The sequence below is a fragment of the Balaenoptera ricei genome, chromosome 14 (genome assembly GCF_028023285.1).
Source record: "Balaenoptera ricei isolate mBalRic1 chromosome 14, mBalRic1.hap2, whole genome shotgun sequence".
Taxonomy (NCBI): Eukaryota; Metazoa; Chordata; class Mammalia; order Artiodactyla; family Balaenopteridae; genus Balaenoptera; species Balaenoptera ricei.
Window position 1 is genome coordinate 41,172,101 of NC_082652.1, and position 16,321 is coordinate 41,188,421.

The 16,321-nt window shown below is 38.8% G+C and overlaps 1 protein-coding gene across 2 annotated transcripts in view; it reads right to left on the reverse strand.

Annotated features, from left to right (window-relative positions):
* OSBPL1A (oxysterol binding protein like 1A) overlaps positions 1–16,321 on the reverse strand; it is a 219,869-nt gene that overhangs the window by 134,730 nt on the left and 68,818 nt on the right. For both annotated transcript variants that reach the window (XM_059895089.1, XM_059895088.1), the window contains one exon: positions 9,795–9,876. In XM_059895089.1, coding sequence (XP_059751072.1) covers positions 9,795–9,876 — 82 coding nt within the window. The remainder of the gene's footprint in view (positions 1–9,794; positions 9,877–16,321) is intronic.

Consider the following 16,321-nt stretch of genomic DNA (forward strand, 5'->3'; position numbering starts at 1 on the left):
ACATGTATAAAAAGCTCACAATCTGTCGTTTTCATGATTACACTGTACAATTTTTAATTGGGTAAGTTTTAAAACTAGTGGGGAAGAGCTTGTTTCTTGTTGTTAACAAACTAAACCCTAATACAGAAAACTTCCATTGTTCTCCTTATATAGAAAAAGTCCACACTCCTTAGACTAACATTTAAATCGTTCCATAAACAGTCAGCTTCAGCCAGACGGTTTTCCTGGAAATATTTGTTTTCCTAGAAATATTAACCTATTATATTTTACTGCTTCTAAACCTTTGTTAAAGATGTTCCATCTTCCGTGAATAATGGAAATAATAATTATTCATATTCAGAAGTTTCCCCACTTAACTAAAACCTTTTTTTTTTCAAGGCCAAGTTTAAATGCTATCCTCCCCATTGAGCCTTCCTTAAATATCACTGTGGGATGTGACCTCTCCTACTGGACTCCAAAAGTAGCCACATCCACTTGTAATAGAGAACATGGCTATTGTACGTATGCTGAATCTCTGCTACCCTCGGTAAACTCTAAACCTCTTTAAGCCCCCAAAGACCATGCACTGAACTTTGTACAAAGAAACGACTCAAATGTTAAAAGACTAAGGAAAATAATAAAAATATTTTATTCCCATGGCTTACACAGAAAATCCAAATAGTTTTGGATTATTTTATTTTACATCAAAAGAGTTACTGTATTTTAGTTTAAAAATATATAAGATACAAACATTTTCATTTATGTTACTACAGGTTGTCTAATTAGGGCAGATTGATAAATTATTTAAAACTACATTTTCTTTTTACTTGAGGCATAAGAAAATATAGTTTGCCTGTTTTTCAACATTCACTCAAATATTTCTATCACTGGGGATAAGATATTTAAAAAAAATAAACTGGATGAATGGCATTTCATTTCCTCAACCTAGTCCTTCCGGGAACAGTGCTGCCTCAAGTGTGTTTTCTTTTTTTATGGTAAACACAAACAGCACAGAGAATAAACAGTCCCAAAACTATCTAGTGACAAAGCTAAGGTCATAGGAAATAAAGAAAATATCAAAATAAGACAATTTCTCTCTTGTGGTGAAAAAAATGCAGTGCATCTGACTACGTGCATGAGAGACATGGTCTAACCTGCATGAGAAGAGGTGTTTTTAAAGTTATCTCACACTCAATTGGAATTATATAAATGCCTCAAGAAAATCAGTGCTCTCTCCTCAAAATGGAGAAAAAGATGTCTGCACATAAAAATCAACTATTCTTCTAAAAAACTTCTACTACATAAAGCCGTAACTTAAAAAAAATCGAGATTGGTAACGTTATATAAGATGTAAGAATATAAATTTATCTGTTTCTTGTTCAAATTAAGATGATTAGCTTGAAATCAATCACCCACTCAACAAGTACCACTGACCATTCGATCTGTATGTCTACATCTATACAACACGCTAGTTGCAACAGAAGTATAAAATATATAGTTCAGAACAGCATGTGTTAAATGAGTTAAAGCATGAGTTAAATAAGAATAAGAAGATAATAAAAGGGATGTTATAAGATATAAATAGCAAACAAATTGTACATACATAAAAAATGTTACATATTCAGAGAAAAGAGTTACCATTATGGGATGCAGTAATAAAGTGGAGTTTGATAAAAGTAATGTGACTTGAGCCTGATCTTGAAGAATAAGCTTTTTTATTGTTAAATACAATGCCCAATAAAACGAACATATCCAAAATATCTATAACTATTATTTTCAGATAGTACTGAAAATACTGGTCCTGAGAAGAAGAGAGTCTCAGAGTTATGAGAACTCGAGAGGTTAGAGGATTTGCAGCTATCATTTATTGAGTGGCTACCATATGGCAGGCACTACACTCCAGCTGCTGGAGATAGGGCGTAGGTAACTGAGAAACAGTTTTTGTCCTTACAAAACTTGCAGTCTAGCAAGGAAAACAGAAAATAAAACAATTATTATTGAATGAACAGTATTGATCAGAGGGAGTCTTCAGAATAGTAAGAGGGAAAAACATATTTGTTGGAAAAAATAAATTGAATTAATTTAAAATTTTAGAAAAGAGTGTACCAGTTAGGAAGACCTTTTGGGGTTAAAACAGGGAAGAAGCCAGCAGAACTATGAAATGTATTTTGCATTCTTTTGCAAATAAGAGTGAATGGAGGGCTTCCCTGGTGGTGCAGTGATTAAGAAACCGCCTGCCAATGCAGGCAACATGGGTTTGAGTCCTGTTCCGGGAAGATCCCACATGCCGCGGAGCATCTAAGCCCGTGCGCCACAACTACTGAGCCTGCAAGCCAGGAACTACTGAGCCTGAGTGCCACAACTACTGAGCCCGCATGCGTAGAGCCCGTGCTCCATGACAAGAGAAGCCACTGTAATGAGAAGCCTGTGCACTGCAATGAAGAGCAGCCCCCGCTCGCCACAACTAGAGAAAGCCTGTGCACAGCAATGAAGACACAACGCAGCCAAAAATAAATAAATAAATAAATTGGGAAAAAATAAAGGCTATCATTGGATTTGCATCACTCCTGACTGTACTGTCCTGGCAATGAGCTCCTAACCTTATTTGTGGTAGTGATCTTGTGAGAAAAACCAGTCAACAAAGTAAATGATTCAGGTAGAGTCGCATGTGACCCAGGGAGCTCTGCCTCCAGCAGAGTCAAGAGAGAAGCACTAGTAGGGTCTGTGTCCCAACAAATAAGGTGAAGAGTGAGAGAATTTGATGATGTTTTCTCCTATAGACTGGGCAAAATAAATACGAGTAATAAATCACTTAGTTTCATAACCACTTTGCATCTCTATTTGACTCCTCAAGCTGGCTGCCTGAAAGGAAGCCTGAACCTGGGACAGCAGCTCCCTCTCCAGTGCCCTGTATGACAGGCCTGGGCAGGAGCAGCTGTGGTGGCCTGAGCTCTGCTTGCTCTTCCCACCCCTTCTAAGACCTGAGGAGGCTGGGTCTGCCCAGAGGGGAAGATGGAAACAGAAGTGCTACAGTGAAGGGGATTAGTGCCACGACAGGGAAAGTGGAGGGTGATTTGGAAACACATAGTAAGAACACTTAGGCCCATCTTAGAGAAGCCAAGAAGTTTCTAGAAGCTACACTTAAAAGATGAGGAAAAGCTAGTACTTCACACAATGGGAACAAGACCCTAAAGCATGAGAAAAGTTCAGTGCTACTGAACATTGAGTAAGAGGAAGGAAGAGGTGAGAGGTGAGACTGTTGATGTGAGGAGACACAGGTCAAGGTAGAGTGCAATTACCCTAAGACACTGAAGGCCACAAGACCTGATCTGTCTTTAGAGGCACCTCTCAAACCACACCATGGAACACTACCTGGAGGCAGCATGGCCAGACAAGAGGGGCTGCAACCTACAGGCAGGACGGCTGTGGCCTACGTCAATGTACTGATGGGGCGACAGAGAAGGGGACAATGGAGAGACAAAGGAGACACAGAACGTGCTGCGCAGGAAGGATGTGCTCCAAGGTTAAGATGACTCCAAGGTTTGGGCTCAGGAAATTGTATCAAACGGTCATGTGTTCTTGCAGATGAAAAATACCAGAAAGAACCTCAGGACAAGAAAAGAGAAGAAAAAAATTGACAGGAAAAATAAAGGGGATTTCTTTGTTGCGAGCTGGAAACTTCAGCCCTGCATCAATCCCACCGTCCCCTTGAACTTCTGAACGGGAGACTATAAGGATTTGAACAGCACCTCAACTACAGCAGCCAAGTGACTGTCCTCAACAAATTCTACCTTTCACTGTAGATGCAGATCTAGGGATGAAAATGTGTAACCTCTTCTAGTTCATAGAGCAAAAGTTTAGGAGTAAATATAGATTTCTCCATTCAGCCCAGACTCATTATTGGCTAAGAGCAGTCTCTGGAGCCAGGGTGCCTAGGGGCACACCCCGTCTGGTATTTTACTAGCTGTGTGACCTAAGACAAGTTACCGAAGCTCTCTGTGTCCCTGTTAGCTTATTTATAAAATGGACATAATAGCTGTTATGTGCTAACACTGGGTTGTCATAAGGAATAAAAGAGTTAATATATGCAAAGTATACAGAACAATGCACCAAAAAAGGCTGTATGTGGCTGCTGTTATTCTAGATAATACAATCTGTGGATTACTGACATACTTTACATTAGAAAGTGCATGGGACACTTGTGGTACCTGGCTTACTAAGTTGATGGAGAAACATCCCTCTAATCCCAACCCATAAAGATGCTGATAAAATAATAGTAATAAAATAATATATAGCAGAGTTTGAAAGAACAAAATCCCAGATATGCTGGAAACCAACAGAAAAGTCAAGGCTGACAGAAGAGGCGCGTGCCAGTGAGGGCATGGTAGGGAAGGCCAAGCACAGGGGTGTCAGAGGTCAGCTAGGAGATAAAGCAGGGGCTGAAAGCCGTGCCTTCACACCTACATGAGGGGGAGATGTGGCTCTGGTCTCACCAAGCAGAGCAAGGCCTTGACCCCCAGTGAAAGCAGAAATGGGCTCAGGGAAGCAGTGAAGAAGGGCATTTTCTGCCTAGTACTGTGGGTGGGAATCATGAAAAATAGAAATCCCTAGCTCATGCTGCATCTAGATATGCAATCCAATTTTAAAACTATTACATCCTCAACAGAAACAGACACAGAACTACTGTGTAGGGACACTTCCATAATCCAGGAGGCAGAAGAAAACAAGCTCTCAATAAAAAGCTAAAATCCACCCTGAAGGAAACAATCCATCCCAAGGGACAGTTAGCCACAACAACTTGAGATGTAAGAACATGCTGAAAAGGGCTTTAACTTTACACGCTTAAAATTATGAGAGATAAAGTTCGAAATATATGTAACATGAAAGAGCAGGCTTCTATGGAAAAACATTAAAACTTTAAAACCACTACCTAGAATTTCTAGAATTATGAAATACAATTAGGATCAGAAAGTCAAAGGATTAAACAGACAAAACAGATCAAACTGAGAAAGAAACTGAAACTAGAAAACAGATCTGAGGAAACTGCTCAGAATGTAACAGAAAAAGAGAATGAGGAACTAAGAGGTGGGGGGATAAATAAGAAGGTTCCACACATACCCACGAGGAGTTTCAGCAGAAGAGAACAGAACGAATGAAGAAGCACAGTGTGAGGAGAGAATGGCGAAGAACTTTCCCAGATTGAAGAAAGAATGAATGAGTCTTTGAATTAAAAACCGTCTCAAGCAGCAGATATTAAGACAGATTAAAACTGCAAACCACCAAAGACAAAGTGGAGATCTTTGAAAAGCCGTAAGTGAACATAAAAAGAAAAAAAAAAAAAAGACTGTTCACCAAAGAATCGTCATTAGACTATCAGAAGCCAGAAGAAATTGGAATCACATCTTCAAAATGCTAATGGACGGTAACTAACGCAGTGGGGGTAAAATAAAGATCTAGATGAGAGAGAAATTCTACCACCCACAGGTCCTCAGTGGAAGAACTACTCAGAAGTCTGCCTCAGGAAAAACACTGAATCCAGAGGAGAAGAGTAGGGTATAAAAACCAATGGCACTGACTGCGGAACCCCTATTGGTAAAAGAATGCAAAACACTCTCCAGTGTGGACAGCTTCTTCCCCAATTTGTTTGTCTCTATAAGGTCTCACCGAATGGTACAATCTGTTCATTCACTAACTTGACAGAACAAATGCAGTACTTGTTTCTCCCTGAGTTCAATAGAAATAAGTTATAAATTTATTAGCTAAATACGTCATTCATTTTCTTCACTCAAAATGCGTGTGTGTGTGGATGGGAGGGGAGGGGAGGGGAGGGGAGGAAGGAGAGGGGGAGAAAGAGGCAAGCGAGCACAGCACCTACCACATGCCGTGCACTGTTCAGGAACTGAATATAATCGGTGAATAAAACAGACCAAAGTTCCTCCCTTCGTGGAGTTTACATTCCAAAAGGAGAGGCAGACAATCAACTCCACACACATATATAGGAAGGTTGATAAGTGACAAAGAGAAGAATAACACAAGGAAGGGAATAGCCCGTGCTGGAGCTGGAAGTTTAGCCCGGACTTGGTATCAGTAATGTCCTGGCAGGAAGAGCCGGCAAAGTCAAAGTGTAACTGAAAAGAATTTTAAAAAGAGATGACTCACAAAGATGAGGAGCGTGAGTGAACTAACAGAGAGGCATGCAGGACAGTTACTACCCTGGGACAGAGGGGCCAAGGGAAGGTACAGTAGGAGCGGGAGTCACAGAATGGGGCCCTGGGCCGGGTGGAGCCCAGCAGCAGGGTCAGACCACAGCCAGCAGGAGGGAGCAGGGTAACCCCGACCTACTCCTCCTCCCACCCCTCCACCCATCTCCGCACAGGACCTCCCATTTGCTGGACCCAATCAGAGGGCCAAGGGCAAAGAAGCCCTAGTGATACTTCTAAAGTCGACAGCGATCACGGGCTCAGGGCACCAAGCAGGGCAGAGAACAGCCGTGGGGGAGCAAACCAGTGCAGGAGGCAAGAGAGGGCCTCAGTCGGAAGGTTCTGCTGGAGTAGAGACCTGGGGAGGGAGGGCGAACCCTGGAGTAAAGCCTTACAGGCAGAGGTGCCAGAACACCCGCCCAGGCCCAAGGCAGCTTTGAGGGACAGCAAGAAGGCCAGTGAGGCTGGAGAGAGGCAGGCGGGGGAAGCAGGAGATGAAGACAGAGATGAGAGGGGACTGCAAGGCTCTGCAGATCATTAGAAGGACTCTGTCTTTCACTCTAAGTGAGAAGACCTGGAAGCAAATGGATGTTCTGAGCAAAGGACATCAACCCGCTGATGCTTTAGAAAGATCCCCGGGGCAGGGACGGTAGGGACAAGGGTGGGATCTGAGTCAGGAGGCTGTTTTAATAGTGCGTGTAGGAGACAAGCGTGGCTTAGACTGGGGTGGCAACAGTGAAGGTGGTGATAAGAATATTTACTCAAAGCCTAGAATTTTGAGGAGAGTTTTAAGTGGGTTGAATAAAAGTGCTTTTCCTTTTAAGATTTTTTTCTTTTAGATAACTGAAAACATGCTAATGTCTTTAACCAGGGATTTACTATATACATTTAGTAACATGCAATAAAGTACATGCATTAAACTTGGCATGTAAAGTAATATATCTTTTTTGGAAATTAACTTAGCAGTATATATCAATAGGCTCAAAAATGTTAATATACTTTCACCCATTAATCCCACTTCCAAGAATCCTATGGTAATAAAGTGATGTGATTAAATATAAATGTACAATACAACATTATTTATAATAGTCAAAACCTGGCTGCTACACCTAAGGGTAAATTTAAGGTTGTCGGGGAGAAAAGATTGACTGCATGGCTTTCAGGAAGTCTTCCAAAAGTTTTATAAGTTTGAGTGGTTTTATTTGTTTTTGCAACCAGGCTTTTGGTAAAGATAAAATAGTAGAGATTTTAAAACAGCATTCTTTGCACCTTGAGTGATGTGTTGCCAATGTCACATACATAAATTTGGCATTAATCCAGGCAGAAATTAGGTTTAAGGTCCACTCATGAAAACAAAAGCATTATTTTAATAGAGGACATTTCAGACCAAAGACACAGTGTTTGGTCAAAAGTGTTTACGGGGGTCACGGGGGAGAAGAATTGTAAATAAAGCTAAAAAATCAGTTTGTGATCGGGCTATGAAAGTCCTTAAATGCCAGGATAAAGAGTTTGCATTTTATTCTGTAGTTTCAAGGACACTTAAAAGATTTTCTCAACAGAAAAAAAAAAAAAAAATTTATAATAATTTTTTTAAAAAGTAACTTTCTAAAATTAATCTGGCAGCAATAATGCAATATTTCACAGAATTTGAGTTGGAAGAGTTCCTGAAAGGCTTCCGATTCAATTCCCTTGAAGGATGGAATGCAGGAGGTTCCCAAAGGCAGGGAGGCTAAAGGACAGGCTGCTGCAGTGATTTGGATTGAGGTGGTGCAGAGCACAACAGGTACCGTAGAAGACGCAATAAGGAAGAAGGGCGTTGAGTCTTAAAGTTCATGTTCATATAATTTTGTACTAAAATGTAAGACAACTAACAATTTCAACCACAAGAGCTGGACTCTGCCCACAAACATTTTAGTTTTTCATCTTGAGAAGTCACTGGCAAACTATGTAGGCAGTTTGGAACAGGATGTGTATCTATCAGCTTCCTTTAATACAACACATGGTACAAGATTATTCTGTACAATCCCTTGGCATTAAGAGCAGACTCAGTTACCTTCAAAACTCCAATTCCATTCACGAAATCATCTCAACCCTATTTACTTAGTATTTACATAAAATGTAGGTTTATTTATCTACACCAATCTTTCAGAAAATAACGTCTATAATTGTTTATGTATAAATCCACTGACTTTTACTGTAGATATATGAAATAGCATTGTCAGATCACAGTCAAATATTTCAAAGTTTCCCAGATGACACTGTCCAAAATGAAATCACTCTTGCAGTACTGAGTATCATGTATGTCTCCAAGAGCACAAATGATGCATGCCATCATTATGAGTGACATGTCATACCAATGGTCTGAACCAAGAGATCTGACTCAAGGTTTAAAAGAAAAAAACAACGTAATTTAGCTGTAGTTCTCATATAATTTCTTTCTTTGGTCCAAGTTAAAGAAATTAATCCTTATATTTCATCTCACTCTGTACAGTTTCTGTATCTTTTAAATGTTGTTAGTATCTCTGCTTAGTTTTGATGGTTTTTGGTGAGGATGGTATTTTAAAAGCCCATTGATGGTCACAGTTGCATAGCTCTGTGAATATACTAAAAGCCACTGAATGGTATATTCCACATAGGTGAATTCTAGGCTTATGTGAATTATGTCTAATGAAGCTGTTATTATTTTAAAAGCCCATTGAGGATGAAGAGCCTTAAGTAATAAAATATTCTTGCTTGCAATTAATAATCAAAGTGACTTGACTGCTGTCCTTCCCAAAGCTTTCATCACTCATATAAATACGTGTTTGTTGAACTGAAGTAAAGGGATGCCCAACGTATATCTGGAAAGATACAGAACATTTATGTTCAGTTTACTCTATATAAACATTTCTTCACATTCCCTGGGCACACATAAACTAGATCATGATTAAAATGAGTAGTTAATCATAAACTCATAGACAACTCAGTTGATTATATTTTAGTGGAGTTATTTATAAACACATCATAGCTAAAGTCTAAAGCAACTGTTAAGAGTCTTAAGTCTAAGGAACATGATAACTGTTTAATTTATAAAGTAATCAATAATGTTTTCTCAAAACCTAATTTGTGTATTGGATTTTGTATTGGGATTTTGTAATTTGTATTGGATTGTATTTTGATTTTTGGAGTATTTATAATTAACTCCTGATAATTCATAACTAAAGGAGAGTAAAGGCATAAAAAATTACCTTTGAAAGGCAGATTAATAATTAGACAAATCGACACATACATTCTCAGAATGGCAAAAGACTACCAACCCCTTCATTTTATAGATAGGGAAACCGAGGCTCAGAGAAATTAAATGTTCTGCTCAAAAGTAACAACTAATAAGTGGCAGAACAAGGATTCAAACCCAAGACAATTTGACCGCAAAATCCAAGTCTTCTGGGATTCATAAACAGTCTCACTACGTAGCCTAAACGAATTCACAGCCCCAGAAGGTTAACTTTAACTTTTTCAAATACAGTTCTGAATTCAAACCCCAAAATTATCTAAAATGTATAGTCAACCAAAGGGTGAACATCTATGATAATGGGTTGTGTTCAAGAGTGGGGTGTGGGGGGGTGTCTTTTTTACCTTTAGCTGTGTCACACTCCTTAATCATTCTGAGAAAGTTGGAAATTTCCCTGTCTAGTCTCTGTTGGCATGTCTGTGCTTTCTGGAAAAGGAAAAAAGAAGAAGACAAAGTTAAACTAATAAAGGATTTTTACAGTACATATGCTTTAATGTTTCCATCAAAACTTTTACTTCATAGGTTGATACACTGTAATAATTGAGACATATTCCTAACAGAGAGAAAAAGGTGAGAGAAAATTGCCTTAGAAACTGAATATAACCATTAGTTAATCACGTACAGATTAATAAAAATAAATCTCTCTAAATTTTAAATATTCAACATGTCAAACACGTACCATACAACTGCATTAATTACTTCTAATAACTCATTACACAATATATATCTGAGGAGTTAGATTTCTGATTTATTCAAACTTTTAGTAGGCTTGATTAAATTCATCGAGAAATTATAAAATGCACCTATTAAGAATATATTTTCTTTTTTTTTTTTTTAAAAGGAATTCCGTTATTTTTATTATTTATTTATTTTTAGCTGTGTTGGGTCTTCGTTTCTGTGAAAGGGCTTTCTCTAGTTGCGGCAAGCGGGGGCCACTCTTCATCGCGGTGCGCAGGCCTCTCACTATCGCGGCCTCTGTTGTTGCGGAGCACAGGCTCCAGACGCGCAGAGCTCAGCAGTTGTGGCTCACGGGCCTAGTTGCTCCGTGGCATGTGGGATCTTCCCAAAGCAGGGCTCGAACCCGCGTCCCCTGCATTGGCAAGCTGACGCTCAACCACTGCGCCCCCAGGGAAGCCCAAGAATATATTTTAAAAACTGCTTTTGCTTAAAAACTCCAGATGGTACGAACATTTGGAAACCACAAGCTGATTTTCGTTCAGCAATCTAAGTGCACACAGCCCTCACATAATCAAACCAATAAGGACATCTTCTTAGTAAGTAAAAGCTTGTAAAAATAAGGGACAGCATTCATTTTTCCTTGTAATTTGAAATTTCTACATATTTAGATCCCTAAAACCAAAACATAAATACAGAGTTTCATGATGTATGTTGCATCCCATCTTAGTATAGATTTGGAAGTCCAAAATGAAAAAATCAGATAAAACCATTTATTACATTAACAATGTAATTTTGAAGTTAGTTTTATTTAGTTTCCCTTTAAAGGAAACTAAGAAGCAAGAATAAGAAGCAAGAAAATCATTGCTGTAAAGTTGGTTGGTTACGGCAATAAGAAAATAGTCTGAGAACCTTGACCTTACCCATATTAGTTTCACATTGTTGAAGGCAGGGTAATACATTTAGCCTGTGAATCTTCCCTACTTGGTACTCCTAATCTCAACTGACTCATCCCCAAAACACTTTTGCTCCCCCTAAATCAGACCTAAGTGCCAAGGTGATATAGGTACGCATGCCTTTCACCTTATAAATTTTTCAGTGCTTCTGAAGCTCAGCTCAACCACAGCAGAATTACTCGTGGTACCACATTAGGGACAAGCAATGTTCTCTTTAAAACGTACATTACTCTATTTTGAGAGCTCCAACAACATAAAAATGCAATTCACTTTTTTTTGGGGGGGGAGAGGGAGAATACCTACATTGTGCAATTTGAAACACCACAGATACTGTATGCTGGATCATTTTTCCAGACACAGCCTGTAAATACACGTTTAAGGCAGGAGAAAAGTCAATTGGGGACCACTGAAAACATGCACTGCGCAACCAAATGTTATCACTCATAATTTATTAATAGAAAATTGTCATTTTCAGTCTATACATATTTAATACCCCTGCCCACGTGCGCGCTGCGCCAGTGCTAATGTTTTCTCTTTTTTCTCCTATGGTGAAAGTTAGCTGGGTGCACAAAAGCAAGCACTGGCTTCATTTGCAGACTGTGAATCTGTGATCAACATCACAGTTCCTGTGGTTACCGTTAAAGACAAGAAACACTATTACATTCATCTTCCCTTGGCATATCTGATAGTTACTGAAAAAAGTTCCCTTGATCCACAATTTATTTAAGAGTTACGATAGGTCAGCTGGAGAAGATCTGATCAACACATACTGTTTTATAGTTGGGTACAAATGTGTGTCGTCTATTCTAAACAATTAATGCCATTTAACTGATGCAAAAAACCCAGAAAGAGGTTATTAATACAATTTTTAAAAACCACATTCTTCAATTTGCTATCATTTCCTTGTAGCAGCTACTGGTTATATTACAAAAGCCTAAAAATCTAATTAGGAAGGTTAATGCTCATGCATTCTTTGCAGAGCCCAGCATGGTGTCTCACTGACTTCTATGCCATGCACCTTATGTCAGGTTTTAATTTTTCTAATTTTTTTTTTTTTTTTCGCCATGCCGCACAGATTGCGGGATGATCTTGGTTCCCTGACCAGGGTCGAACCTGTGCCCCCGTGCAGTGGAAGTGTGGACTCCTAACCACCGGACTGCCAGGGAATTCCCTAGGTTTTAATTTTTATTTACACTACATAAATGAGATCCCACTCGAGCAGTGTTCTAATACCCGAAGTGAGACAGTATTTTAAATCCAGGTTATCTGGCACAGAGCCCAAGAAGAGGAACACACCCACACACCTGGGCTGCAGAGAGTCGGAGGCGCCCAGGCTGAGTAGCCGGGCCACAGTCAGGACACCGGTCTCCTGCAGCTACTTCTGCCCACCCAGACTCCCGCTGTTGGTTTTGTTTAAGTTGATGTTAAACTACTCTATCAACCCTGACATATGAGAAAGTTCAAAAATGTATATCAAGGGGGTGGGCATCTAGGGAGGAGTGGATAGGGTAGGAGAGAGAGGTCATTAATGCCAGCCTATTTGCCACATACAGACAATCCACATTTGGTTAATTAAGAACCGAAGCATTAGCAGGTACAGACTACCATATATAAAATAAACAACAAGGTCCTACTGTACAGCACAGGCAACTGTATTCAATATCCTGTAATAAACCGTAATGGAAAAGAAGAAAAAGAGTGTATGTATATGTATAACTGAATCACTTTGATGTACACCAGAAACTAACACAACACTGTAAATCAACTATACTTCAATTAAAAAAAAAAAAAAAAAAAAGAACCAAAGCAGACTGCCTTCTCAGAAATAAAAAGAAACTAATGATACACACAACATGGCAGGTGAAAGATGACAGGCACCAAAGAGCACATATGGTGTGATTCCATTTAGATGGAATCCTAGAATGGGCAAAGCCGACAATACCTGTGATGACAGAGCAGATGAGCAGCTGCCTGAGATCGAGTGGAGGGCACTGTCTGGAAGGGGCACCAGAGAGCTTTCTGAGGTGATGAAAATGTTCTACACCCTGATAGGAGTGGTGGTTACACAGGGTATTTGTCAAAACACATCACACTGAAGATGCTAAAATGCCCTCCTTTTATTACATAAAAATTGTACCTTAATAATATTAAACTTTAAAAATAATGGTTGTAAAACCCTGACAACTTTCCTCTGCAGAAAACAGCCCCGTACTCATCTCCAAATCTTCCTAACTCCAGCCAAATCCACTTCAAGGATAACCCCACACTCCATCTTCCCTCAATCTAAGCCAGTCCACAGCACACTGATTCTTTTTGGTACCTGGTGATTTGTAATCTTCTTAATGTTGTATTTTGCATTAGTTATCTACACAAAGTTAAAAAAAAAGAAAGAAAGAAAAAAGAAACACAATACATGGAGAAAGGCAACTCTCCCTCACGTATTTGTCAGTCCTAGAGTCCCTGTTTTCCCCCTTTCCCAGTCTCAAAGCAACAACTGCTAATAATTTCTCATCTTTCCTGGGATGATCTAACCTATACAAATGTGTGTGTACATCCCTGCTTTCTTTCTGCCATGTAGAAGCATATTAGATACACCATTTAACACCTTGCCCTTTTCACGTAGCTATAAATCTTAACTATATCAATATATATATATATAAATCTGCCTGATTCTTATATGGGTGTACCACTCTATCAGCTTTGAGGTGATGTACACTCATCTTTCTGCACATTCATTTTAATTAGAAATCATTTCTTCTTCAGTCAGGGAAGTCTGATATTACTTTCTCATTTGGTTTAAATTTAGCATCATCTGCTCATTATTTCTTATCACACAGGTACAGTTCAGAGCCTATAAGAATCAAGATGTCATCAACAAATAAAAACCCCACTCTCCTAGTGCCCCCTCAAGCTAAGAGCCTACCCCAACTTGATCCAAAAGAACTTTCTACAATGATGAAAACATTCTATATCTGCACTGTCCAAGGTGATAGCCACATGTAACTACTGAGCACTTGAAATGTGGCTAGTTAAAATGAGGAAATGAGTTTTTCATTTAACTCCAATTCATTTAAGTGTAAATAGCCACGTGTATCTAGTAGCTATCGTATTGGACAGTGAAGTTCTGTACCAATACTTGTTTACATTTCTCTTCCATTTTTTATTTCTGAAATATTTTCAAGTTGCCATTAAGGCAACAACTGTAAGGCCAGTATTTCTATGATTTGTCTTACACTTTTCTCCCCGTAGGCCTAACCTCAAGGCAGTGACAGACTGAAGGCTAAGAGAAAATGTTTTAAGTTTTTGGAGACCCTCATTTAGGTGGAGGTAAAGTGGGACCAAGAGTATCATATAACATGGTCATTTTTTCAGTGTGGACATTCCCCCATTCCCCCAATTTCTTATAGATCTACTTACTCGTCCAAAAGCATGTTGAGGAAATGAGGTTAATTTTACGTTAATTCGGGAAGTTTCAGAACATTCCAGTCCTAGAGCTCCTCATTTCCTTTAGAAAGTCTATAGACATCTAGAATAGGTCTATTTCACAAATTGGTCTGAGTATTTCCTTGCAACCGAAGAACCCAGGGATCGAGGGCATTTTGGAGCCAGTCTACCACAAGCTACACATCAATACACATCAAAGTTCATTTCAGATTTTCCCATTTTTGACCAACCTCCACAAACTGAGACAGAGTCAGAATTCCCAGAATTAGCATTCAAATTCTGTTGGACAAAGATAAGTGTATAACCTGCAAAACCTCAAGTACTTAACACTGGCTGAAACTCTCACTGACATCAGGTGCTATAAAATCTAGAAGGCAAAAACCTCAGGGCTTTAAAGTTAACACAATATTCAAATAAAGAATAAAATAAAAGGTACAGTTGTGGCTGATAACCCTAAAATTTGAAAATTAAGCTAAAGAAGAAACATTTCTTCAAGTTTTTTAATGATATGCAAGTTAGTATGCTTTTATTTTACCTGTAACTTCCATTAAATAGGTCTTTAAATTACCATAATCCTGGGAAAGAAATTGCTGTGCTTTGTAAGCCCTTCCAGGTTTTATCATTTACCTTATATTGAGGGTGGATAAATAGGGAAGGATTTCTTTTCACTTAGGGAACCTGACCAGAAGTTAAAATATTTAGCACAGCTTTATTTTTTACTTGTTTAACATGATTTTGGTCAGAGATATTTAAACCTTCTTTATTTACCTGAACAGTTTTAATGTTATTTAGATGCTCTGGTAGATGTTACTTCTGCAAAGTTCACTGATCTGAAAATTATGCTTACGGCTGTCACCATAAACATATTCAGCCTTAAAATAGAAGGAGTGCTGGTAAAGCAACAGTCAACTACTGGGGAATGTCTTCAACAAAACATGGAAGGGCTCAAATTCTCTAACGTTCATCGTAAATTAAGATTAGGGATCAAAAGTGTCAAAATCTCTTTCTTACTTTAAGGTTATAGGTCCCTAACAAAACTCCTTCGGTATTAGCAAACTTAAATTCACTAAAGTTGTTGATTTAGAAACATTCAACTCCTGCAATAAATTCATTTCATTAAAAAAAAGATTACCAAATGTAAAATAGATAGCTAGTGGGAAGCAGCCGCACAGCACCGAGAGATCAGCTCGGTGCTTTGTGTCCACCTAGAGGGGTGGGAGGGAGACGCAAGAGGGAGGGGATATGGGGATACATATGTATATGTATAGCTGATTCCCTTTGTTATACAGCAGAAACTAACATACCATTGTAAAGCAATTATACTCCAATAAAGATGTTTAAAAAAAAAGATTAAATTTAGTAGGCAAATTCATATGCTCTGACATAATTATTTAGATTGAAACACATCATCCTTTCGTAGTTCTAATTCTTCCAAACCCATTCATTTAAAAGGTATAGCCAGAAAACTGATGCCAAGAAAAAAATACCTATTTCACTTCAATTACTTATGTTGGTATTTCTCTATGGATGAGGCACTGATGTCACTTCAGATGAGGGCCTCTCCATTCATTACTGATGCTTTACCTTACCTCTAATCAATGAAGTTACAGATTACAGGTGCTTTTAAATGAAACTACAGACCACGAAAGGTATCACTATGGTTGCATTATTTAAACTCTGAAATATACAGTGAAGTCATAAAGGGCAGTAAGGCAAGCAATGCATGCCCCCCCTACTGGCGGCAGCTTTCAAAGAGAATGACAATCTGATTACAACATAAAAATCTTAACCAAAAA